At 38.0% G+C, this 26,017-nt stretch overlaps 2 protein-coding genes across 2 annotated transcripts; both read left to right on the top strand.

Annotated features, from left to right (window-relative positions):
* The first annotated feature begins 690 nt into the window (after positions 1 to 690).
* Positions 691 to 10,271, top strand: LOC306835173 (uncharacterized protein). Its single transcript, XM_079361600.1, has 16 exons — positions 691 to 760; positions 1,039 to 1,111; positions 1,991 to 2,374; positions 2,478 to 2,783; positions 3,005 to 3,277; positions 3,351 to 3,441; positions 3,671 to 3,707; positions 3,945 to 3,977; positions 6,726 to 6,786; positions 7,190 to 7,261; positions 7,383 to 7,763; positions 8,221 to 8,526; positions 8,625 to 8,885; positions 9,261 to 9,342; positions 9,477 to 9,516; positions 9,872 to 10,271. Exons 2-16 carry the CDS (start codon positions 1,042 to 1,044, stop codon positions 10,124 to 10,126), a joined length of 2,652 nt encoding a protein of 883 aa, XP_079217726.1. The 5' UTR covers positions 691 to 760; positions 1,039 to 1,041; the 3' UTR covers positions 10,127 to 10,271.
* A 2,965-nt stretch (positions 10,272 to 13,236) lies between these two features.
* Positions 13,237 to 22,671, top strand: LOC306835172 (vascular cell adhesion protein 1-like; the record flags this gene model as incomplete). Its single annotated transcript, XM_079361599.1, has 6 exons — positions 13,237 to 13,457; positions 13,568 to 13,873; positions 13,975 to 14,235; positions 21,289 to 21,591; positions 22,194 to 22,454; positions 22,661 to 22,671. The coding sequence occupies exons 1-6, from the start codon at positions 13,307 to 13,309 to the stop codon at positions 22,669 to 22,671; spliced, it is 1,293 nt and encodes a 430-aa protein (XP_079217725.1). The 5' UTR covers positions 13,237 to 13,306.
* Between the last annotated feature and the right edge of the window lie 3,346 nt (positions 22,672 to 26,017).

Raw genomic sequence — 26,017 nt, 5'->3', positions numbered from 1 at the left:
GTATGTTGCTGTAGGCAAGCTGTCTCAGCTGTTCATTCGAAGCTCACTGAAGAATCAACGAAAAAGCAGAGGTCGACATTAATTCATTTACTAACAGAAAACATGAACATTGTGCTGCAGGTGATGTGTAAAGGTGATGTGCACATTTGGCTTTCAACCCAGCATGAGACTCTGTTCCTGTTTTAGTGTTTTATTGTTTTTATTGTTTTAACCCTGTTATTGTTTGTGTTATGTTTTACATTTTATCCTTTTTTTTCTCATGTATTTACAGCACTTGTCCCAGCTGTGGCTATTTAAAGTGCTTTATAAATAAAGTTGAGTTGAGTTGAGCTTGTGGATCATATGGTTAGATTACATGAGTAACAGAGCCTTTCATGTGACCACAACACATTTCACAGATTTAAAAAGATTTGGGCTGATATATCATTATTTGATTTTATTTTCTCCCTTTTATGAATAGCGGCTCCATAAATCCCATAATATCATTTATCCCAAACATTCCATAAATGTCATGAAGTACATATAGTTAGCTGTGCGTTTCAAAATTAGTAACTTCTTTGACATACTGAATGTTTATCATAATTCTCTGCTTGATAGTATTTCAAAACGTTGTTTCGGAGTATCCATGACACACAGGAAGTCTGCTTAGTAAACAGCAGATAAAAAGAGAAGTATTAATTCTGTTCTTCTTCTCAAATACCTAAACCATCACGCATAGAAGAACTTCTCAAAAACTCTCCGTTTAACGTGGGCTCATCTGGTAAGAGCTTTTTACTGATTGTATTACTTATATTACATATACTCCAGGAAAAAAAGATCTCGATCCAAAAGGGAAAAATAGCTTAACTCAGCGACAAAGCAAGCAATATTTGACTAATGGTGAAGTGTAATACCTTCAAAAGTGTTTTTATTTTGCATTTCAATTAAACGTTGTGTCTCTTAATTTATCTATTGATCATGAAAAACGTATGCAGTCAAATTGGAGATCTTCTTCCCTGTTGTACCTATGACATTTAAATTAAATGTAACTCAACTTAGGTGATGAAGGGTGATACTCTTGTTGGGAAGATGTTGACAGCCAGCATGTTACTGAGTGTCCTCTTTCTCCCAGGTGAGTGCTTGTTCTCTTTCACTTAAAGACATTTCTCTCTGATTTACAGTTTAAAGTCATTCTAGAGCAGATATTTCTGACATTGTTCACATCCTGATAAGATAAGAAGACACTTTGTGTCCCTTTTCACGCAAATTTGTCTTTCATTACAAGCTCAGAAATCCTTGCATCCCAATCAAATCACATCACTCTCAAAAGAAACAACATAAAAACAGCATAATTTAAATGGTGTAAAACACAATACGTTGATGACTAATATACAGACATTTTGAGCAGCACATGAAAAAACAAGCACATCCTCCAGTTATGAAAAATGAAGCCAATGTGGAAGTGCAAAATCCTAAACTGCTGAAAATGAAATGTTTTATCCATAGTTAGGTGTGTAGCTGATGTGACTGACAGGTGGAACCAATGTAAAGGATTGTCAAGAGGCTTAAAACCCGCCTCAGCTCCAGTTCTCAGCCTGTCGCTCAGGCTGAGAAAGAAAGTTAGATAGACAGACAGACAGACAGACAGACAGACAGACAGACAGACAGACAGACAGACAGACAGACAGACAGACAGACAGACAGACAGACAGACAGACAGACAGACAGACAGACAGACAGACAGACAGACAGACAGATAGATAGATAGATAGATAGATAGATAGATAGATAGATAGATAGATAGATAGATAGATAGACAGATAGAATATTTACAGTCTGTAGGGAAAACAGGTGTAACAACCTGCTGCTCATGAATAATACAAACAAATGAATTTAATTTGTAACATACTTTGAATTTGAAACAAATATCGATATGCAAAGTGTAACACATCATGCCTTTCCAGTCGAAGAAATCGATTCCACTTTATATTAACAATGAGTCTGTTTTCAGGTGCACTGGCTCAATGTGGCAATGTTTCAGACCTCTCCATCACTACACCAAAGCAGATGGAAGCACTGAGTGGATCTTGTTTGCAGATCCCATGTACCTTTAAACCTCTTGAAGAAGTATCGTTTGACAGCAGAAAACCAATCTTCGGGTTATGGACTAAGAGCACTCCCTTTTTTGATCTCTTTCCAAGCAATCTGATTTTCAACAGCAGCGGGACAGTCAGAATCTATCCAATGAATATCACTGGAAACCTCCGTCAGAATCAATGCACCACTTTATTTTCTCCAATAAACTCAACATATGACGACACATACTACTTCAGAATCGAAAGCAGTGCATTCAGAGCCACAGCTCTTTGTGATCCTCTTCAAATCAAAGTTACAGGTAACGTCTTTTATAACTCTCTTTTTAATGTCATTTAAAATCAAGACATTTGGTACAGTTGAGTCAAAATATCTTTGATTCTGAGTGTGTTTCCAAACCACAGATTCTCCTCCAAGCCCCAAAATAATCATCCCAGCAGATCTGAGGGAGAAGGAGTCTGTCACTATAACCTGCTCAGCTTTCACTCCCTGTCCACACTCCCCTCCTAAACTCACCTGGAATCTCAAACAAGACTCTCTCAACAACATGGAGGAAAACACAGACGGAACCTTCACCACTAAAATCCAGGAGCAGATCACTCTGACGGACAAACATGATGGAGACAACATCACCTGTTCTGCATCATATCCTGTGAATGAAGGAAAAGATGTGAAGACAGCAGAGGAGACAAAGACTCTCAGAGTTTCATGTGAGACCTGATCTTATTTGTTTTGATGAATAAAGCTAGGACATTAACGTTTCTTTCTAAATGCTTTTTTGACAGTTTTCTTGAGCATGGTAAAATAATGCCACGCAGCAAGATGAGCCTGAACTTCTAAGAGTCTTGCTGTTTCAGTGAGCACGACTTATCTTACGCCCACAGGTGTTTTCTCGTCACTACAATATCTCACCATATGTCAAATCTTTCAGACTCTCCCAAGGACACCTCATTGATCGTCAGTCCCACTGATGCCGTGTCCGTTGGCAGCATGGTGAACCTCACTTGCTCCTGCAGAGGAAACCCTCCTGTTGCTCACTTTGTCTGGTTCATGATCAGTATTGGCAGACTGGAGCTGATTAAAGTAGATACACAGGTTTATGGCCTTAATGTGACCGATAGTGATCAAGGCCGATTGTTCTTCTGTGGATGCAGAAACGATCTGGACATTCAACTATCAACAGGACATCAGCTGATATTTAAAGGTAGAGTAAAATGATTTCCTGATCTTTTAGATCAATCTCCAGATCAGTGAGTGACACTGCTGCTGTGTTACAGGTGACCAACTGAACAAACATGTTGGCATTCAAGTTGTTTTAAAAATCCTGGGAATCATGACGCTCGTCAGCACAATGGTCATCTTTGAGTGGTGAGACAAACTTTCTGTAATTTAGCCTTATAATTTGCATCAAAAGAATAAAAAGGAGACCACACGCTTACTCCCTTTTCGTGCATTTATTAAGAGCACATCCCACAAGTGACGAATAATAACAATAATAATTTGCAGCAACCAATTTATTGGTGATTTTCAATGTGATTGTATTTGAACTGTACGGCAAACACCATTGTTCAGCTTTCTTATATATTTGATTTTTCAGTTGGTTTCGATCAAAAGGTTGCATCAAACTGAGAGAGGTAAGCTGCACACATAAGGAGAGGTGTTGTATATTAGACTAATACTCTTTTGTTCCAAAATGGGAAAAGCTCTCTACAGGGTTGACAGCAATCAACCAATTGTGACATCACAAATATAAGCAACAGTGTACATTAAAGCTTATAAAGCATATTATTATTAGCATCATTAGTATTATTATTATCCTCTTTCTGTTCAATCAATACTGTTATCACTTCCTCTCATTATGTTTTTTGTAGGAAAAAGAAGAAGCAGACTACGTCAACAATATGGTTGAGTTGACCTAACCAGCACTACAAAATAAACCCATGGTATAAAAATAGAATTTTAATATACTGTAATTATGTAAGGGTCAGTGCCAGATGACAAGTCCTAATCAGTTTTGTACACAATTTAGAGGCCACTTTTAGTTCTTTCTGAACTAAAGACCTGATAATAGACACTTAAAAGGGCACTATTTTGTTGTTACTTACTGAAGAATAAAACCTTGTAATGCAATGCAATTATTTATGTTTCGCAACAATATTTAAATCTTTAAACAAGCCATTAGTCAGTTTTCCTGGTGATGGAAAATAGTAATAGAGTGCTGTGCTCATACAATGACTGAGTGTCTTGTTCTTAAAGATTAGTGGGATTAAGCAGAGAAGTTGGTGCAACTGGGCTTCTGAGAGTTGAGATAACTTCTTTGTTGCTAAGTCACATGACATACTGTTTGTTAAGTGTTATCTGTATTGTGCTTAAATATTGAGACTTCCGTCTATTTGGGGAGCTCCTCTTCAACCTACTCTGCGTTGTGTAAGATTCTGTGCACTGATTGAGGGAAGAGACGCTGATTTCAAAATCCTCATTCTGAGTGTGAGTAACACTCCCTCAGTGTACTGAGGGTTTGTTACTTTTTTCACCCACACTTGGTTTAGACGGACTAATAACTAAAAATGATGTTTGGATCCAATTCATCCGTCTCAAAAGTCTACTACATGTATGTTTACATCATATTTGTCTGTTCATATGTCTGCTTTCATCTGTTTACTTGCATTTCCTTTTACTGTCCTCTGAAGCTAACTCTGTGACTTGTGATTTTTAACTTGTACTAACATCTAGACACTTTACTCTCTGCTCTTCCTTGTATCTAACTTTGTAATTTTGTATTCTAACTTTGTACTAACACCCTTGACACTTACTCTTCTTTGACACTTTGTTCTTTGTTGACTCTTATCTTGGTTAAATGTTTTAGCATAGTTGCACTGTTGTTCATTTACTGCTCTGTGTGCCCTTTCCCCCGGGGACAAATAAAGTTTATTGAATTGAATTGAATTGAGTGTATTTTTATGGACTTGTAAATGAAAAAAAAGAGGCACGAGAGCTTCATGTACAAACGTCACACACATGTCCTGCCATGTCCGTTGTTTACACAGACATCTATTTGCTTCCAACATTCCTCTGCTGCCTGGTATGGTATGGTAAAGTTTTAGCCATTGAGGAGTCAGTGGAGGTAATTACAAAGGCATAGCAGAGACATAAAATATTCTGCCCCTTTTACACTGCTTGTTCAAGATGGTCCTGTTAAGCCTCTGTTACACCTGACTGTATGTGTAAAAGTTATAAAGGCGGAACAATGATGCAAAGTATTTCTGCCACTGAGTCAGAAGCGTAGAGTGCTGTGTGTGAATGATGGAGCGTCGTGACTGTTCAGTGGTGGAATCTTTTTTTAAGGTTTTTTTGTTCTTCATTTAAAGGACAGTGGATAGAGTTAGAAATCGGGATGAGAGAGGGTGGACATGGTGGACATGCGGGAAAGGAGAGTGCCAGAGACATAACCATCCTGTCTGGAACGGGTATCGTGAAAGGGGCTTATGCCTTGTGACTGTAGTCGGAGATGTTTCTTGTCTGGGGCTCAAACAGCAGACCCTTCACTGAAAAGAAAAAGCCAAAGCACCAGTTTAAAAAACAGCATTTTCTGGACAATGATGTCAAGGTCTAATATTTTGGTTTAATCAGAGAATGTGATTGTTAAAACAGAACTAGTGTGTGTGTGTGTGTGTGTGTGTGTGTGTGTGTGTGTGTGTGTGTGTGTGTGTGTGTGTGTGTGTGTGTGTGTGTGTGTGAAAATGTTCTTTATATTTGGCATAAAATAAATTAAAAAGACTGTTGCAAATATGTGTAGACAAAGTGAATTAAGAAGGATGACTATATGTTTGGGAACTTGACAACTATCTGTGTTACTTAAGAAGAGGTCACAGGGATTTCTCTATTAGACATTAGCTGCATTATACTGTGATTATTCAAGCCCCCCTACTCTGTTTTTAACTTAAAGAGGACTTATTATAGCCCCTTTTCCACCTTTTAAAATAGTCCACTGTGGTCTAAATGAAACATCTGTGCTGTGCATTGGTCCAAATATAACATCAATCAAGCACCAGAGGAGGTTTGTGACCCTGTAAAAACCAGCTCTCTCAAAACGCTTTGTTTTGGTGTGTATGTTTCTTTAAATGCAATTAGTGTTCTCAGTAGACATCACCCCTCTGTAGCAGGAATAAAAATGGCAGACCTGAACAAACATTTTGCTCTATAGGCTGGGAGTGGAGTCAATGGAAGAAGATACCAGCTGAGGGGAGAATTTTTTTTTTTTTTACCAGAATCCAACTTGTGATGTCACAAGTTGACAAAATTTGAAACAAGCATTTTTCTCTGTGTTGTAAGACTTAAGCAGAGCACCAACAAAAGACCGGATGTGTTGATTTCAAATTGTGTGGGTCAGTAGACACTCAGGTTACCGAAATAAATGTTCAAAAACACTGTCAAAGTGGATTTTGCACAATATGTCCCCTTTAGTAGCGATGAATCGCATGAGTTGATTCTTATATACAAATCTGTGAGGCTGAACTCGCCAATGGAACAATAAAAATTTGAATATGTTGAAATATCTGACTTCCTTGCTTTCAGGATATGAGTAGTAAACCAAAACTGCCTGTGTTATTTTGGTATAAGGGGTCATGTGATATGTGGCAACATGAGAAAAGAAAAAAAAAAGTCAAAGTCAAATTAGTGCAGTCTTTAAACAGCACGTCCTCTTTAATGGAGGTGAGTAGGTTTATTCTAATCCTGCAAAAATAAAAAATCTGTCTGGATAAAATTAACACCGAATCTCTCTTTATTCTCTACATGTGGTTGTTTGTTTGGTGAGGAAACATTACACTACTTAGTGGTTTTTGAAAACTTCACTTTTGTTTAATCCTTATTTTTACTGACAAGAATGTTGTTCAATTTTTTAGGTCTGAATGAAAATAATATGTCCTCTGTATGATTTCTGTGAAAGGGACATTGTTAACTACAAAAAAACAACCAACGTTGATCGTACAGCGCAAGTTTCGAGTGTAAATGTTGAGAAAGGAAGTTGCTTTAAATAGAATGACTTTTTTGGTTAAAATGTCAAAACCTATATGATACAGAGAAGTAAAAAGTGACCGTGTTATTGTGTTTTCAGATCCAGAAGGCACGGTTCTGTCTGTAAACATGATGATTGCCAACTTCTTACTGAGTTTCCTCTTTGTTCCAAGTAAGCTGTCTTTATTTGAAATCAGAGTCTCTTCATTCAAATTATCATGTGTCGACTACAAAGCAATTCTTTCAACTCTGATTATTTTCTTCATTTTCCTTTGTTCATCATGATCTTAAAGGCACTTGTGCTAACTGCAAGCAAGCAAGCCTTGCTATTACAACACCACAGAAGATGGAGGCGCTGAGTGGATCTTGTGTGCAGATCCCATGTACCTTTAACGCCAAATCAGAGCAAGAGTTTGACAGCAGAGCAAAAATATCCGGAGTGTGGATTAAAAGCGACTCCAGGTTTGGCAACGATCCAAACAATGTGGTTTTCAACAGCAGCAGGTCATCTAACCGCTACAGGATGAATATTACTGGAAATCTGAGTCTGAAAAACTGCACCACCCTGTTTTTAGACGTAAGCAAGAGTTATAGTGATCAATACTACTTCAGAATAGAGAGCATCCCCTTCAATGCAACAGCGTCCTGTGATCCTCTTCGATTAACAGTTAACGGTAAGTTTGTTTTTTATGACTTGCTTCAAAAGGTTGATGCAGCTTTTAGGTTTATAACAAGTTCAAAGACCAACATGTGACAGTAAACACCAACAATAGGTCAATTCTGTTAGTCCTGGCTGAACATTCAAACAATTACATCAGGTTTTAATGTAAAATGCATATAGTGTTACATTAATATCCAACATGTTTCATGGGGCGGCTGTGGATCAGTGGGTTGTCGTCGGTCAAAGCGGAAGATCGAGGGTTTGATCCCCAGCTCCTGCATGCATGTGTCCTTGCTTAACCCTGAATTGCTCACCCTGCTCCGTCAGGGTTGACTGTGGTTGACCACTTGGTGCGCTAATTGTACCACAGGTATAAATAGAGTTTCAAAAAAGTGTTTAAAGCAAAAAAGGTGGATATTCCCCTAATTGATATATGTATTTTATTTTTACTAATCCAATCTCATCAACAGATTCTCCTCTGAGCCCCAAGATAATCATCCCAGCAGATCTGAAGGAGACGGAGTCTGTCACTATAACCTGCTCAGCTTTCACTCCCTGTCCACACTCCCCTCCTAAACTCACCTGGAATCTCAAACAAGACTCTCTCAACAACATGGAGGAAAACACAGACGGAACCTTCACCACTAAAATCCAGGAGCAGATCACTCTGACGGACAAACATGATGGAGACAACATCACCTGTTCTGCATCATATCCTGTGAATGAAGGAAAAGATGTGAAGACAGCAGAGGAGACAAAGACTCTCAGTGTTTCATGTGAGACATCCAGAGATTGTTTCATCCTGTTAGAACGTCAGGATTTTGAGGAGGTTTTTAAAAAAAAATTAATTGTGTTTATCTCACATTTTCTTCAGATGCTCCTAAAAACACTTTAGCGTCCATCAGTCCATCAGGTTCGGTGTCAGCAGGTGTTCATGTGAACCTGAGCTGCTCCAGCAGAGCCAAGCCTCCTGTCAGCAGCTTCACCTGGTTCAGGATCAACACAGATGAATCCATGAAGGTATCTGAAGGAGAGTTTTACAGCTTTAATGCCACAGAGGGAGGAGATTATTACTGTGTGGCCAAGAATGAGCTCGGCAATGAAAAATCACCAGAGATTCATCTTTATATTGAAGGTAAACACAGAACTTTATTGTTTTATGTCAAAAATTAGAAGAATGAGATTGGAAATTAGGGGGAACTTGGAGGGATGTTTCAAAAAACACTACACAGAAACACAGAAACTTTGGAAATTTGAGCTTGAATAAAGGAGAGAACATGCATAAGGAAATGGAAGAGGAAGTGATCATTGTCCAAGTAAGTCGAGAAAACAGAAATATTGTCTCTGCTGGCATGGTTTCAGTAGGCTTTTTTGGAGAGCATAAAATCAATTCCACACAATGTCTTCAAACAGCTCTGTTTGTATTTAGAGTGATTTCTTTTAGAATTACTGCACAGCTGGTTGAAAGCCATAAATCTTATTAATCCTTTTTTTCCCTACTGGAAACAAGGAGATCGCTCTTTTCTATGGTGGCCAGGTGTTGGAGCGTTGATTGGGATCACAGGTCTCATCACTGTGGGCGTACTGATTTGGTAAGTATCTGAAATCAGTTTCATATCAAGATTAATCATTGGTCTTATTTTGCTCTTTTAATATAACAAGGCTTCATTTCACTATCACGATTTTAAATTAGTTATTTGTCTGACAGTCGCTCTATTTCTTCCAGGAGGTTGAAGTCAAAACGTTCAGCTTTCCAAAAGACACAGGTAGGAAACATATTTCAACATGTCTCATGAGTTCTTTCAAAACCTAAATAGTAACTGCAGAAAACTGACAGGCCTTTAAACAAGTTCCTTGTTAGTGAGTTTTCATCGAAAAATACAGGAAATGTGAAGAAACATCCTGTTGACACACACTAATGAGCCACTATTTTCTCCACTAACATGCGATAATTCAGATGAATTTTCAAGTCATGACAAAACAACCAGATGTTTCATTCATTGCTGTGTCCCAAAAGCAGATTATTCAGATAAGTGTCAGTTAATAGAAGCAGGAGAGTTTGAGTGAGAACTGGCGTGAGGCTCACTCTTTACAATATTCTTGTTTTGTTTTTTTCAACAGAGCCTGACAACTGCAGCACCAGCTAAACAAGAAGCCGGACACGAACAAGGCAGAGCGTCAGAAATAGAGGAAATACATTATGGAGAGATCGACTTCTCTAATTTCAGACCAAAAGTGTCCGCTAACTCAGTGGAAGACAGTGGACAGCAGCAGGAGACACTGTATGCACAGGTCCAAATTTCTAAGCCAGTCATCAGCTTCACACAGGCTGCTGGTGGCCCACATGATCTGTACGCTCAAGTGAAGAGAAAATGAAGACATGCACGGACATCTTTTATTTAACAAATAATATTTACAGAGGAACTTTTGCTTGGCTACATGTGGTTCATTAAATTGGATTGACTCTGTGACACATTGTATCATTTTCTGAACCAATAAATGTTTTGCACATATCTCAACATGAACGTCGTCACACTCAGCTCATTGGCTCACAGACATGCACCACATTCATTTAACGTGCTGGTTGTGGCTTAAACAAAGAGAAAGTCAGTCACTCCAACAAACGTAATCGATACTTCACAAAACGAGGAGGTCTTTAGCGTCATCATTATCATATGGCAGTCATTGCAGAAGTTCACTCATTGTCCCTGATTCTGCATTACATTTTTTTATATTCTTTAATGACTAGTCACTGATATTTTTACCCAACATATTAGTTTATTCTGCGCTCGATCAAACAATGCAAACACAGTAGGTAGAAAAAGGAAGTACAAATGGAGAACACAAACTTTGATATTTGAATGACAAATAAGACATAAACGTTGTTGGTTGAACTCTAAATAACCCCTCGGTGTGAATGTGACTTGTTGTCTGTCTCTATATGACAGCCCTGTGATTGACTGGTGACTACTTTTAAGGAACATAATGTCTATAAACAGTCAATAACCAATATGTTGAAGGCCTGTAAGTTAACTGTTTGAAGTTGTAAAGTCTCAAGACAATTCTTACAATGTTCAGGGAGGAAAAACACTTTAAAAGGCTGAAAAAGGAAGTGGCTGAAACATAGAGTATATAGACAGATCTTTTGATGTGGCCCGGCTGTGCACCTGAAGGGAGGGACAACTGGGAGTCAGACAGCTCAGGTTTTAAGTAGCCACGGGGTATCCATGTAAGGGTTAGAGAGGTTTAGATGCACTTCATGTGGCGCTGAGTACGGGAGGCTGTGAAAAAAAATCCTGGGAGGTTGATATTGTCATTTTTGAGCCATGTTAAAACCACCTCTTTTTCTCTGGTCTCCATAAGAGACCCAGACATAGCTTTGAGTCTCAGAGAAGGGACTCCATTTATCAAAACAGTCAGGTGTTGAAGAGGCTCGCGCAAAACAGGCAGAGTGCAGACAGGCGAGATGGCAGGCCGGCCATCGCATCAATGATAGTAGACTTGCTAGGAACTGAGAGTTTGTGTGTGAGTGCACACAATATTTATTGTTGACATTGACTGGCCTGTGGTCTTAACTTTAAGTCCATTTTGGTCAATATCATGGTGTGTGTGACATTTACAGTAAATGTGGCTGAGCAGAGGTATCTGTTGTGTTAGGGTGTTTGTGCGAGTGTGTGTGTGTGTGTGTGAGAGTGAGTCTGTCTGTCTGTCTGTCTGTGTGACTGTGTGGCTGTGTGTGTGACTGTGTCTGTCTGTCTGTCTGTCTGTCTGTCTGTCTGTCTGTCTGTCTGTCTGTCTGTCTGTCTGTCTGTCTGTCTGTCTGTCTGTCTGTCTGTCTGTCTGTCTGTCTGTGTGTGTGAGTGTGTCTGTCTATCTGTCTGTCTATGTGAGTGTGTGAGTGTCAAGGCTTTTGTTAATTTTTAGATTTGAAATCTATGTGTGTGAGAGATAAACAGAGACATGTGGAGGAGGACGAGAGCGGGAGGGACAGAGAAAGGCAGAAAGCAAAAGAGAGGGGAAGGGACAGGGATGTTTGTGTGTGCCTGTGCGTATGATGTTGCCCTTCAAAGTAACACAGTAAAAAAATTGGCTCTTAGTCTCTGACTGGTTGGACACCCATGTTATAAAGTGTCTGAAGAGAGTGCCAGGAAGACAGACAGGCAGATTGAGACTTGTCCGATAATAATTAACAAATATATATTCTCTAAAAATATACAGTCCAATTTGAATTTTTTCATTCGTAGTAAAATTTAGGTTCAACTTCCCTTTTTATAAATACTCAAATGATCACACTGTGGTACAAGCAACCCAATTGTTTCCAGTCTGTTTGAGGTGAGCGGCTCAGGGCTGCCAGTATGTGTTATTATTTAATCTTCCTGTTAACTGAAGTCACCATCCTGGATGATATTTAGCAAATGTACAACAACACCAACAGGACTTACTGTTTTCTCTTGTTACACAGGAAGTTGGCTTGGCTTAAATTTCATCTGTTTAAAGGAAGTATGTTACTTCAGGTCTCAAACACAGAAGCTGAAGTACTGCAACCCATCAACCACAAAAAGAGCTCTGTCTATTGGTCTCGGCTTTTCTGGTAAGAAATTTGAGCTGATTTAAAAAAAAAGAAAAAAAAAGATTTCCTCTACAAATAATTGAGCTTCTGTCTCATTGTTTATTTTTTTTCATATAGTCTACAATTAAAACCTTGAACACATATACAGCATATGGTGAGATTAAGCAGACTTAAAAACAGGGTATGAGAGGTTTCTTAGGCAACACTGGACTCAAACTGAAAAAGCACAAAGTCATTTGTGTGGTATTACGAGAATTCCCTTGAAAACGGGGCTATTTTGATTACATTCATTGTTCTCTCTTGAATCTTGGCTGTGTGATGCATGTTTTTGGTGTAAATATTTGCATGTACATGTGAAATTTTGGATCCTATCTCACTTATCCTTTTTAATAGATAAAAAAAGTAACTGCAATATTGTGTTTACAACTGCAGGTTCAGAGATGAGGGTCATTGTGGAGCTATTGGTGACTGTGTTGACAGCCAGCATACTCGTGAGTGTCTTCTTTCTTAGAGGTGAGTGTTTGTTCAGTCCCATATACTCAGATATGTGTGATTTACTCTTCAAACTAATTTAAAGACTGGTGCAAAAAAAAAAAAAAAAAAAAAAGCTAACAACACACACAACTTGATGTTTCATGTTTACATATTTAGCAGCACAGGAACAACAGATGCAACATCTTACTGGTGAATGCACCACAGCTGTCCATCAAAGAGCTTTGTCAAACATTACATTAACAATGAGTCTGTTTTCAGGTGCACTGGCTCAATGTCAATATGAATCACACCTCTTCATCACTACACCAAAGCAGATGGAAGCACTGAGTGGATCTTGTTTGCAGATCCCATGTACCTTTAAACCTCTTGAAGAAGTATCGTTTGACAGCAGAAAACCAATCTTCGGGTTATGGGTTAAGAGCACCCCCTTTTTTGATCTCTTTCCAAGCAATCTGATTTTCAACAGCAGCGGGACAGTCAGAATCTATCCAATGAATATCACTGGAAACCTCCGTCAGAAACAATGCACCACTTTATTTTCTCCAATAAACTCAACATATGACGACACATACTACTTCAGAATCGAAAGCAGTGCATTCACAGCCACAGCTACTTGTGATCCTCTTCGAATAACAGTTATAGGTAAGCGCTTTGGTTTTTTTGGTACTTTTTTTATCAATCTTTATCCGATGGCTGTTTCTGAAATATAATATATTTGTATATACATTGACAATTTCCAAACTTGCATTCAGATACACCTCCAGTACCAAGCATGGTGATCCCAGCAGATCTGAGGGAGAAGGAGTCTGTCAATATAACCTGCTCAGCTTTCACTCCCTGTCCACACTCCCCTCCTAAACTCACCTGGAATCTCAAACAAGACTCTCTCAACAACATGGAGGAAAACACAGACGGAACCTTCACCACTAAAATCCAGGAGCAGATCACTCTGACGGACAAACATGATGGAGACAACATCACCTGTTCTGCATCATATCCTGTGAATGAAGGAAAAGATGTGAAGACAGCAGAGGAGACAAAGACTCTCAATGTTTCATGTGAGACAACCACAGATTTTTATTGGATTAAATAAGCCAATGATGAGCCACAGGATGTTCGCTGTTTTAATTGAATTGTGTAAATCTCACATTTTCTTCAGATGCTCCTAAAAACACTTTAGCGTCCATCAGTCCATCAGGTTCGGTGTCAGCAGGTGTTCAGGTGAACCTGAGCTGCTCCAGCAGAGCCAAGCCTCCTGTCAACAGCTTCACCTGGTTCAGGATCAACACAAATGAATCCATGAAGGTATCTGAAGGAGAGTTTTACAGCTTTAATGCCACAGAGGGAGGAGATTATTACTGTGTGGCCAAGAATGAGCTCGGCAATGAAACATCATCAAGGATTCATCTTTATATTGAAGGTAAACATGAGAGTCAGATGAATCCACTCACTTCGAAACTCACTTTTGAGGAATGTTTGGGTTTAGTTGATTTTGGCGCCCCGTGTGAACAAAGTTGTACATGTTTTTGCTGATATGGACCTGTACATTATCTGACACCTACAGTATGGCAACATTTACAGGCATTTTAACTTACTACATAGAAAATGATCGCCTCGTTTGATATTGGTCATGAAATTGGCATCAGTATTAGTTTCAGTGTGTTCAGAGCAAAGCAAAAGACTCAAAAGAGCTTTAACAAGTGTCAGATCAGATGTATTTCATGTCTTGTTTTTATGGTTTCTCATATTTGTTGAATTATGTTATGCAGGACAGACTGGTGGATCTCAAAGTGGAGCACTTATTGGAGGACTTGTTGGGACCATCTTGCTCATCTGCGTGGTAGTCGGTGTAATTCTGTAAGTGTCCGAAACTAAAGCGGTTTCCTAAATTACATATTTTACACGTTTAGTTTGTATACTAATACAAATCTGTTATTGATGGTTTATTTGCAGTGCTCTCAAGTTTTGGAGACGTTTAAAATCAACGGGTTCATCTCAACAATGTCTGGTAGTTCTAGTCTTTTTTAAAAACATATTACGTTGGTTCTCAGCGTGTTTTATTGTTTATTAAAAACATTTTGACAAAGAAGTCAAGGATGTAGCATAAATGTGAAGAAACAACATGTGACAACACATCCTGTAAGCAAAAAACCAACCTGTACCTGAAAAAGAAATGGTGTTTTAAATGATTTCGCCACACAGTGCAGAAAAAGATGTCTTGTTGCTAGGTAACTCTGTTTCATGATTAAAAATCCAGATACATCCAGATATTCAACAAAAGTCATGTTTTTCCCCCCAGTATGGAAGACGTGAAGAAATGGCAAAAAGAGAAGCTGACGAAGGCATCCATTATGGAGAGATAGACTTCTCCAAGAGGAAACCTGAACCGTCCTCAAACTCAGAGCAGGACACTGAACAGCAGCAAGAGACGGTGTATGCACAGGTCAAAGGGTCTGGCGTCACAACGGCCAGCAACAACCCTGAAGATATCTATGCCCAAGTGAAGAAAAATTAACAAGTGGACGATTTGAGTTGTTTTGCATACACACGCAGATAACATTTTAAAAGCATAAATGAGGATATACAACATAAAGAAAATATTTTCTCTGCTGACTAAAGAGAAACACCAAACCTCCATGTCCTACAGTGTTTATTTGTCAGTCATTAACATATGTGCTAGCATTAAGCTGATGTTTGAATGTAAACTGTATATAAATGTCAAATAAGCACTCGTGTTAAATTAGCAACATCAGGAATTCATACTTGTAGCTGAAGGTTTGTAGCCGATACATTCAGGGTAGCATACAGAGTAAGTACATCTTTGTATTGTTAAAAAATGTGCCTGTATACATTTCAATTTGAAATACTGAAAATATCTCTGCAGCTACAACACTTTTTTGTTCCTCACATGTTCAAATCTGTCTGAAAACCATTTGCAAGAAAACATTTCCTCTGCTAAAAACCTTTTTACACATTCACATAATTAGAAGTGTGCAGGCATTTTCTGTTCACACTCCAGGTTAAATACAACCAATCTGTCAAATAAGTTGTGAACATAATTTAACAGGATCAAAATCTTTAAGACCAATGTTTCCCCCATATGTGACAATTAAGTCTTATACAATGAACATTAGTAATGATCATAGCAAAATTAATCCTGCCTTGCCACCAGGATTCTCCAAGGACATTTTTATTCCACTGTCTGGTTTCACTTCATGCATGTACATACATGGTGGCACTTTTTGAACCACGATTAACCACTGGTACACATTTCCTGTTGTAAAGAAGTCATTTTAGAGGCAACCAATATTTTGGCATCTCATAGTTGATTATTGTTAAAGTTTTCTTATAAAAATGTTCGACCTATCATGTTCCAGTGGGTAACAAAAACAAAACAGAACAGATCTGGACAAATTAACAACACTTTTTCACGTTGTTTTTCTTTTTACTATCAGTCCTTCTTTCCTCTCTTTTATATGCTTTTTAAAAAATGTATGTTTGAAAGGTTAAAGTGGCACTATGGAGTTTCGGTGGAGAAATGTGAAAGATTCTGTGCTATATGTTTATCACTCGATGACAAACTGTCCTCGGTGAAAAATCTGGTTTTTGGAACACTGAAAAAATACTACGCGAGAAGTTCTGGTTGTGGGCCTGCAGCAGTGAAACTTCTCCTTCTCCTGGTAACTTTTAAGCTTCAGACAGTTTCCAGGGACACGTTTTGTCCTTTAAATGAAGTTTGTGTATGCAGTTTAGAAAATAAAGCATAGAATTGTTTCACATCTCCAACTTTCACATTTCACTGCCAAATCTACATCATGCAACTTTAATTTAAACTTAAGATAAGAAAAAGATTACTGTTCATTTCTTTATTTGCATTTGTTTTTGTGAAGTGTATTAAACAACTTCAGATGTGATTTGTTTCATGATTTCATTGTTACACACAATCAGCAATCTTTATATGTCTCATGCTAATTCAAGCCTTTAACAGAAATAAAACGTGGATATCACTGATCTCTGGTCAGTCAATGAAGTAAAAGTTAAAATAGTAAATGGACTTTAGCGTGTATAACATTTTTCTCATCTCTTGACTACTCAAAGGGCTTTAACATCACGTCACAAGCAACCATTGGTCATGTGACTGCAGGAGCAGGGGAACAACATATTGGTTGAGAGATAACTGTAATTACCACTGTTCATCTGCCTGAATACAGTCCCAAATTATTGTTATATCTAGTAATATTGATTTAATACTAAATGCACTCAATTGCAATTGAAAGTTGACAGGACGTTAGAAGGAAGTGTTAGAACTTCTGTTTCTCATCCAAAATAACTGGACCTGCTCTCAGATCATTAATCTTACAATGGGAAGTCAACTTGGTCAACTTTAAGGATAAACTTAACTTATCTAGAAATTAGTCTTAATGTGTATAGCGCCAGTTCAAAACAAATGTTATTTCAAGTCACTTAACAAAGCAAAAACAGGTGAAAGATTTTACTCAGTGCTGTATTACAAAGACTCAATGTTGATCAATCATGAGCACAGCACTAAACAACATTTAGAGTGGCTAGAACAAACGGCAGAAATCATTTTCTAACGGTTACCGCAGGGAAGTTTGTTGAAGTATTATGTTGCACAGCTAAATGTCATCACTTGAGACACGTGTCATCATGGATGCTGCAGAGAAATCAACCTGTTCACTTTGAATAAGGAGGGAGAACCTATGGCATGTTGCTGGTATGAAAGCTGGGACAAACTGTCCCTCAGAAAGAACGAGTGCAGTTTTTATTTAGTGCAAACTTTTAACTTTGGTTAAGGTACAAATGAGATTTTCAACAGATACATTTGGATTTCAAACAGTGGTGCGGTAAAGAGTGCAGCAGTCCCCCCCTGTTTGAACCAGAGTCAGCCTGCTGACCTTCCCGGTGTCTCCTTTAATCAGGGCCACAGATTGAGCTAGATGAATGCAAAACTGCTGCTTTGCCTGTACCAGTTCATCCAGATTGTTTTGTTAACCTGGATTAAGCCAAAATTTTGTTGCAAAATTAAGATTTCTTTTTTTTTGTCGTTCAGATTAAGTTCCACGTGACATGTGCTACTCACACACAATCACCTACACATAATAATAACTAGGACAAAACAATACGTTTAAAGTGGCTAAAACGATGAAAAAAAGTAGAAACTAACTGGAGGTCAGCCAAGAATTATAACAACTGTGCAACACACTGCTGATAAGTGCTGAGCACTTACCTTACGCTCCCTAAAGAGTCTATATGAAGATTATTTCAATGGGATCACAGGCCAGAGAATGTGTCACACAGCTAGAGCTGAAACCAAGCAAAGGAAAGATATTAGTTAAAACAAACAAGTTCAAATGGGATGTACATGCAACAAACAAAGCTGCACCAGCATGGCGAGCAGGAGCAAGACGTGTGCACAAGGTCCCAGGTTTGGATTTAGAGGCAGTACATTCAACAACTGCACTGAAATTAAAAGAATCTTGTTTATCACACTATGAACTGTTTACTGGTAACTGTAAACTGTGTACAATATGTTTAATACGATAAAAAAAAAAAAAAGTCAAAGACAGTTGTAACGTTTATCGTATCACTTATGCATATTTCTGAAAATAATATAAATAATAATGCTCATTTGCATGAGTCATATGTTCAAAATAATTACTTGCATTCAGATGAGATAACGCTTACCTAGAAACAGCCTCTCCCACAGTGTGCATGCAGGAAGGATGAAGCGTTATTTAAATGCTGCAGCTCAGCAGGGTATCGGTCACTGGGAATTTTGCTGGCTGGCTGATATCTTCCTGATTTCACAACACATTGTTTCTCTTTCTAAGGTCTGGACTTTTTGTTAAGGTAAAATTCAACTTCTTAAAAACACAAGTTTTAAACTATCACCACCAGTCACTATGGAGCTTTTGATGAGTTTTTATTTTTGAGGGACTGTTATGAGTTAGCTCCACAACATGACCCTGCTTTGAATGTGTGAATTTAGACCCGGACAACAAGGAGGCTCTGTTTGGACGTTTGGATTAATATATCGGAAAAAAATAACTTCTTTTTCAAATACAGATGAGGAGTATCATTGCACTGTCAGTGGATATGTTTACAGACTACATGTTAATGAGTGCCTTCTTTCTTTCAGGTGAGTGTTTATTTTCCACCACTGTACCACAAACGTTAATAATTTACAGTCTGACATCATTAAAAAACAAAGTATCAAGACGGGTTTAGATAAGAGGTACTTTTTCCACCTGTTCATATTCTGAACAAAGAACTGATTATATTACTGTCTGTACTGAGGGGAAATGACAAACCAAACATGATGCTTCCTTTTTTTACATGTATTTGTTGGACCTTCAACAGAACTCCATAAATAATAAAATAAACAAACACTGAGAAAAAGAAACAAAGGTGCATAATACGAAATAAAGCGGATTCATGACTTTTGATACAGACTCATAATCAGTTCACAATTTAATACGCCATCATAAAAAGGCAATGAAGCATTCATTTTAAAAAATATAACAATTCTTTTACATTTTAAGGTTTATGGTTATTTTTTAATAAAGATCAAATAGAAAAGGCTTTCAAAACATTTCTTAACAGGAAGTTTGCTGTTATTCTTGCATCCTGAAAGAGCTTGTGGTCATTGTTTTTTCAGGTTTTAACATCAAAGTTATGAGAGTATTTTTAGGGTTGGGGGTAACTCACCACACTGAAAAGTTACTTTCAACAATTCTTACAATTAAGATAATTTATTTTCACCTTTTCTTTTGGCTGTTCTTTCATAGCTTATGTTAAACTTACTATAGTAAACTAGCTATAGTTTGCAAGTTAGCTAACTGATATTATATTGTTGAGAACAAGAAGTAATACATTTCAAAGTGTCAAACTAACGAGTTGTGTTGTTGTTTAGTGCTTAGTTGTGTTGCTTGAGAGCACATTCTGAGTGTTAGGAAAAATAAAATGAAATAGAAATCTTCTAGAACTTTATTGGCTATGTATGCTTACACACACAAGGAATTTGTCTTCGGTGAACTGTGCTCTATGTACAGAAGTAAAACATTAAATTACATTAAATACAAAGACAAATAAGCAAAGAATATATGAGGCTAAAAAACATAATTTGTGAGTTGTGCAAAAAAATTGAGGTGAGATAGATGGGGTAGAGGTGTGCGTTTGCATGAAGAGGACAATATTACAGTATATGATATATGATTAGGTTACTGAACATAAAATGTTTTAAATAGTCAAATGACAAATAATAAAAATAATAATACTTAAAAATGTACAATCGCATTTGGTGATTTTTTAATGGTTACCTGTACTTCACAGCAACAGGTCTGACACTTCATCATGACCTCTGTGCATGGGACTAACTACTAACTAACCACTAGGCCACAGGTGCCCCAGGAGTAAGAATTTATCTGATCACAAAACTTATTGAAGGTTTAATAAGCTGCTGGAAAGGGAGCATAATTCAGCCCCAGCAATTTCCAGCGATGAGCCACGTTCATCTAAATCATCTAAAATATTTTGCAGCTTCAGATTTTTTTCTTACCGTCTCTCTCCTTTATTATCCATTTAATTTGCATTTTCATTCCAATGCACTATTTCTGTCCAGATTTAAGTACTTTTCTGGTCTATTATGTTTTGTTTTGTTGCTTAACCTCTGTTGGAGAATGTTTGCCCAATGCAAAAGAGGGCGCACGTAAAGACGGAGAATAATGTACGGGCTCATTCTCAGATATAACAGGAAGCCCTGCTGAAAATAGTTGATGTCTAACAAATGTTCTTCTTATGCAGAATATACTCCACATCATGGTTTTTATTAGGTTTTGTTTTTATTACAGGTGTTTTGGCGGATTGTCCTGAAGATACAGCTCTCTTCATTACTACACCAAAGAAGATGGAAGCACTGAATGGATCTTGTCTGCAAATCCCGTGTAACTTTAGTGCCATAAAAAAAGAAGAAGAGTTTAACATCACAAGACCAATATTTGGAATATGGCACAAAGAAGACAAAGAGACCACCAATCCAAGAAATGTGGTTTTCAACAGTGATGGGACAGTGAACACATTTCCAATGAACATAACTGGAAACTTGAAAATGAAAAGCTGCACCACTCTGATTTATAACTTACAGACAACATATACAGGCGTATACTACTTCAGAATCATGAACTCGCCATACAGGGCAACAGCTAATTGTGATCCTCTTCACATTACAGTCAAAGGTAAGTTAATGATGTTGTCTTTCACTCAGACTTAAAATACAAATTGCATTTCGTTTCAGCTTTGGTCTGAGCGGCACTTAGTCTTTGTTTTTTCAGGCTCTTTTTTTTGGCAAGGGTTAAAGACTAATGATATGTGTTGTTGTTGTTTTTTTGTTTTGTTTTTTTTGCGATTAACAGTGTGGGCCAGTCAGTGAAATATCTTTGATTTGAACTTACAGATTCTCCTCCGAGCCCCAAACTAGAGATCCCAGCAGATCTGAGGGAGAAGGAGTCTGTCACTATAACCTGCTCAGCTTTCACTCCCTGTCCACACTCCCCTCCTAAACTCACCTGGAATCTCAAACAAGACTCTCTCAACAACATGGAGGAAAACACAGACGGAACCTTCACCACTAAAATCCAGGAGCAGATCACTCTGACGGACAAACATGATGGAGACAACATCACCTGTTCTGCATCATATCCTGTGAATGAAGGAAAAGATGTGAAGACAGAGGAGACAAAGACTCTCAGTGTTTCATGTGAGACATCCAAAAAATGTTATTTCATCATGTAAGCTAATGATGATTGAAAAAAGCAATATAAAATGTTTTCGTTTGCATTTCTTATTGTCTCAGGTGAGTAATGACAACAATCTTTTTATTTTTATTCAACTTACCCTTTGGTTTTTGCAATATTGACCTCTACCAAACGGTTGAGATGTCTGTTTGAGCAGTTGAACCAATTTACTTTTGATGATATGCTACAAATCATTCCAGGTGTGAGTGAAAAAAAAAAACAGGAAAACATTGCATTTTTTGAAGCTCCACCTTGACACATCCGTTGGAGTTTTGATGGTATTTATAGGAAATGTCATACGTAACCATCAAGTGACATCTCAACCATTTGAGATGAAGAGGTCAATATTTTGAAAACTAAAGGGTCTGTTAAATAAAAGAGAAAAGGCCATATACAGCCACAGTGCCTTCTGGTGGATCTCTCTTGCTTTGCATACCTCTACCAAATGGTAGAAATAGCTAAATCAATTTTTGTAAGTTAGACACTCCTCTTATTAAAGTATAGTGACTCAAAATGTGCTCAAACATTTGATTAAGCAGACGGTTAATCTTTCATCTTCCCACAGACCCTCCTAAAAACACTTCAGCGTCCATCAGTCCATCAGGTTCGGTGTCAGCAGGTGTTCATGTGAACCTGAGCTGCTCCAGCAGAGCCAAGCCTCCTGTCAGCAGCTTCACCTGGTTCAGGATCAACACAGATGAATCCATGAAGGTCTCTGAAGGAGAGTTTTACAGCTTTAATGCCACAGAGGGAGGAGTTTATTACTGTGTGGCCAAGAATGAGCTCGGACTTGAAAAATCACCAGAGATTCATCTTTGTATTGAAGGTAAACACATAACTTTATTGTTTTATCTCACAAATAAGTAACAGCTCATTTTGCATGACTTGTTGTCTGTAAGAATTAGACATATCTTTATAATTTATATTGGGAGATTGTCGGGATGTTTCAAACAAGAATTTATGCAAGCTACTATTTTCACTCTTCCAATTTTCTGTTGCTTTATGCCTGACTTTTTGTGTTTTTTGCTGCAGTACCCTGTTGAGCACTTCGATATCCAGTAGTTAAATCACAAGGGTTGCATATCCACATTGAATCAGCTTTTTTTTAACTTTCACTTCGTATTTAATATTGCTCGAATTTATTTAGGGGCTCCGGCTGGGACCTTTCCACTATGGCAGGCAGTGACTGGAGGAATCCTTGGGATCGTTGCGTCTATCTGTCTGGGTGTCTTTGTTTGGTAAGAATCAGATAAAAACTGGCACTGGTGTTTCAGCAGCACTTGAAATATATTAATATACATCACTAGCAAGAAATTGATCAAACCTTAAACAAAGTACAATCTAACAGCCTCTCATGTCTTTTAGGCGTTTAAAGTCAAAACATCCAACTGCACAACGGACTCAGGTGGGAAAACACAAAACTGTTACTCACAGTACTGCACATGTGACTTCTTCTCACACTGACCATCAGGCACTCACTCTTTATATTCATCCACTTTAATGACTTTACGGACTCTAGGCTGTGATGTAATTCTCGCTTTGTTCATTCAAATCCTGGTCAACTTTTAGAGATTGATTTTTGGGGCTTTTTGCGCCTTGAAGCGATAAGACAGTGGATAGAGTCAGAAATCCGAGAGAGAGAGAGAGAGAGAGAGAGAGAGAGAGAGAGAGAGAGAGAGAGAGGGAGAGGGAGAGAGAGAGAGAGAACAGATTGGTTTTAACCCTGTGGTAGGCACTGTCATTGGGTGAACGCACTTATCGCTGCATCACTGAAGTCCCCCTGGTCAACTTTGAATCCTTTTCGTAGTTGCGTGAACATTTTAACTTTTATTTCCTGAACAAACAACGATGTGAATCAGGGGCCCCTTGACTGAAAAAGAAAAATGTGGCCAATAAGGTCATTTTGACTCATGATTCTAATTTTTATTAAATAATTTTGTACCTATCTTGATCAGTTGAGATAAAATAAAACCAAAATATTCAGTTATCACAACACTTTTACACATTTCTTGTCAAACTGAGAATGACTACATTTTGATTAAAATGGTGAGATGGGTCTGAAAATATTGATTGCATCCAGCTGAAGGTTCAACCCACAGTTCTTATGGTGATTTGTTTTCTTCAGAGTCAAACTGGTGAAGAGATTTCTACAGGAGAGCCAGCAACGACAACAGAGGAAGAAGGAAAAGAAAATATCCACTACGGAGAGATAGACTTCTCCAGGACGAAAGATGAACCATCCTTTACCTCGGCACAGGACAGAGGACAGCAGCAAGAGATACTGTATGCACAAGTCAAAGTGTCCGGGACAGCAAACAGCCAAACACAGGCTGCTGGCAGCCCAGACGATCTCTACGCTCAAGTTAGGAAAAACAATATAACCAGATGAAATGTTCCCTTCTTACCTGGAAAACTATGAAGGAATTAAAGAAGAGCTCACTGTACTGTATGTGTATTATAGATACATGACTAACTCCTTATCAATCCATGTAGATTATTTTAAGTATATAACTGGTCATTAGGATGAATTGAGCAAAGACTCAAGCATGACTAAAATAGTGATGAACTTTCAATAAGTCCTTCTAAACAATTATTGATGCAGTAATATGGTAGATAATTATATATATCGTAGAACAAACTGGGTGATCAGGTCAATCTTTAGGTTTCTTATAACCAGCCAGTGAATTACACTCTGTTTCATCATCAGTAGTTTAACACAATACTGGGTTATGGTTAAGTAATCCTCAAAGCTTAATCATCTGTCTGTCCTTCAGTGACCCCTAGAGTAAAGTGGTGTTACTGTTCACTCATACTTTATTTACTGAACAGACTTTTATTGACAATGCAAGTCAATGTGATTAATCTACTTATGAGTCATGTTTATTTGTGATTTTTTTTATCCTGTTATGTTTGTGAGCCTCGAGTATTTAGCCTAGTGTCTTTGATCCTTCCCTACACGTGCACACTTGCAGTATATGCTGTGAGACCCTGCTGAGCTCGTCACTGTTACTGACGTGGTTTTGTAGATTCAGAAGAAACTCAGCTAGCAGAGAAGAATTTCATTTCCTACAGTTACATTTCCATCAAGTCCCCGAAGGTTTTATCATTTTGCTTGTGTTAGTTTTGAGATGGATGGTTTGTAAGCACTCATTACAAGTACAAAACTCTTGCTGATCTAATGACACTGAATAACAGTGATTGACTTCATTTTGTTAAGATTTGTTCCTTTAAATTGTTTTTTTTTTAATCCAATAATTAAAAAATAACTAATAATTGGTACTCTGTAGACTTAGCAAGCTAATAGTTTTTTTTCTTCATTTCACGTAAGTCTGCATTGACTATAACTCTGGGTTATTATAATCACTATTATTTCGTGGTCACAAACTATAGGGTAGTAGTAGTAAAAAGATTTTTAAAACATTTTTCTTCATGATATTGACGAGTCTGTGTTTGTGCACGTTGTTCTTTGCATGACTCTGTTATGCAAAGGGGTTTTTAGTGCTTTCCACGTGTGTTTGTTGTTAGTGTTCCCTGTCTGTCTGCTCCTCCTGTGTCCCCCCCCCCTTCTTGGCTACAGTGGTTGCAGTTACGCGCACAGGTGTGGATCATCACCATCAGCTCCAGTATTTAAGCCGGCTCTCTCCAGGCAACCGGCGCCAGGTTATTGTTTTCACCTCGTTGGGATCAGAGCTCATATCAGGCGCTCCAGTTTTTGTATTTTGATGTTCTCCGTGCTCTCATCGTACTTACCCTCTCCGTGTTTTTCCCCTCGTTAGCTCCTTGTCAAGACTTACCTGTCCTCTGCTCGTCCACTGTTCGTTGGTTTGGATTCACCTCCAATTGTCGTGGATTTTTCTGTTCGAATGAAGATCTGAAAGCAAAGTCTTTTGTCTCTGGGTATTTTATTGCATAGAGTAACTTTCTGCAGAAAGGGGAATCATACAAAGTCACATCAAGTGAGTGCCTCGCAGAAAAACCCGCACAATCCCGTTTGTGCTGAAGCTTTATACTCTTAAACTAGGGTTGTACATTTGCATAAAATGTTTCATTGCATCTCTGTGATTGGTCTTCTATAATATTCTGAGATACCATCCCTGTCTTGTCTGCCCTGCAACGATGACTTCATAAGTTGTTATCTGAATCGAAACTGCAGTTGTTTGAAGAAAAAGGAGTCAAGGTTGTTAATGAAAACAGGGAGCCGAAGTATGTTGTTAGCAGTCAAAGTCCACTCATCTCATGTATCTCAATATAAAGCACCTGTGAAACGGTTACATTTTTGTGCAGACAGTATCTAATTGTATTTTTCCACTACAATTCCCCTCTTTTGATTACAAAATAAACACAACAAAATAAGCTGAAAAATACAAGAGAATATATAAAAAAATCTAT

The sequence above is a fragment of the Symphodus melops genome (genome assembly GCF_947650265.1).
Source record: "Symphodus melops genome assembly, chromosome: 14".
NCBI lineage: Eukaryota > Metazoa > Chordata > Actinopteri > Labriformes > Labridae > Symphodus > Symphodus melops.
Note: the sequence above shows the minus strand (reverse complement) of the source record. Positions and strands in the feature narration are given on the sequence as shown.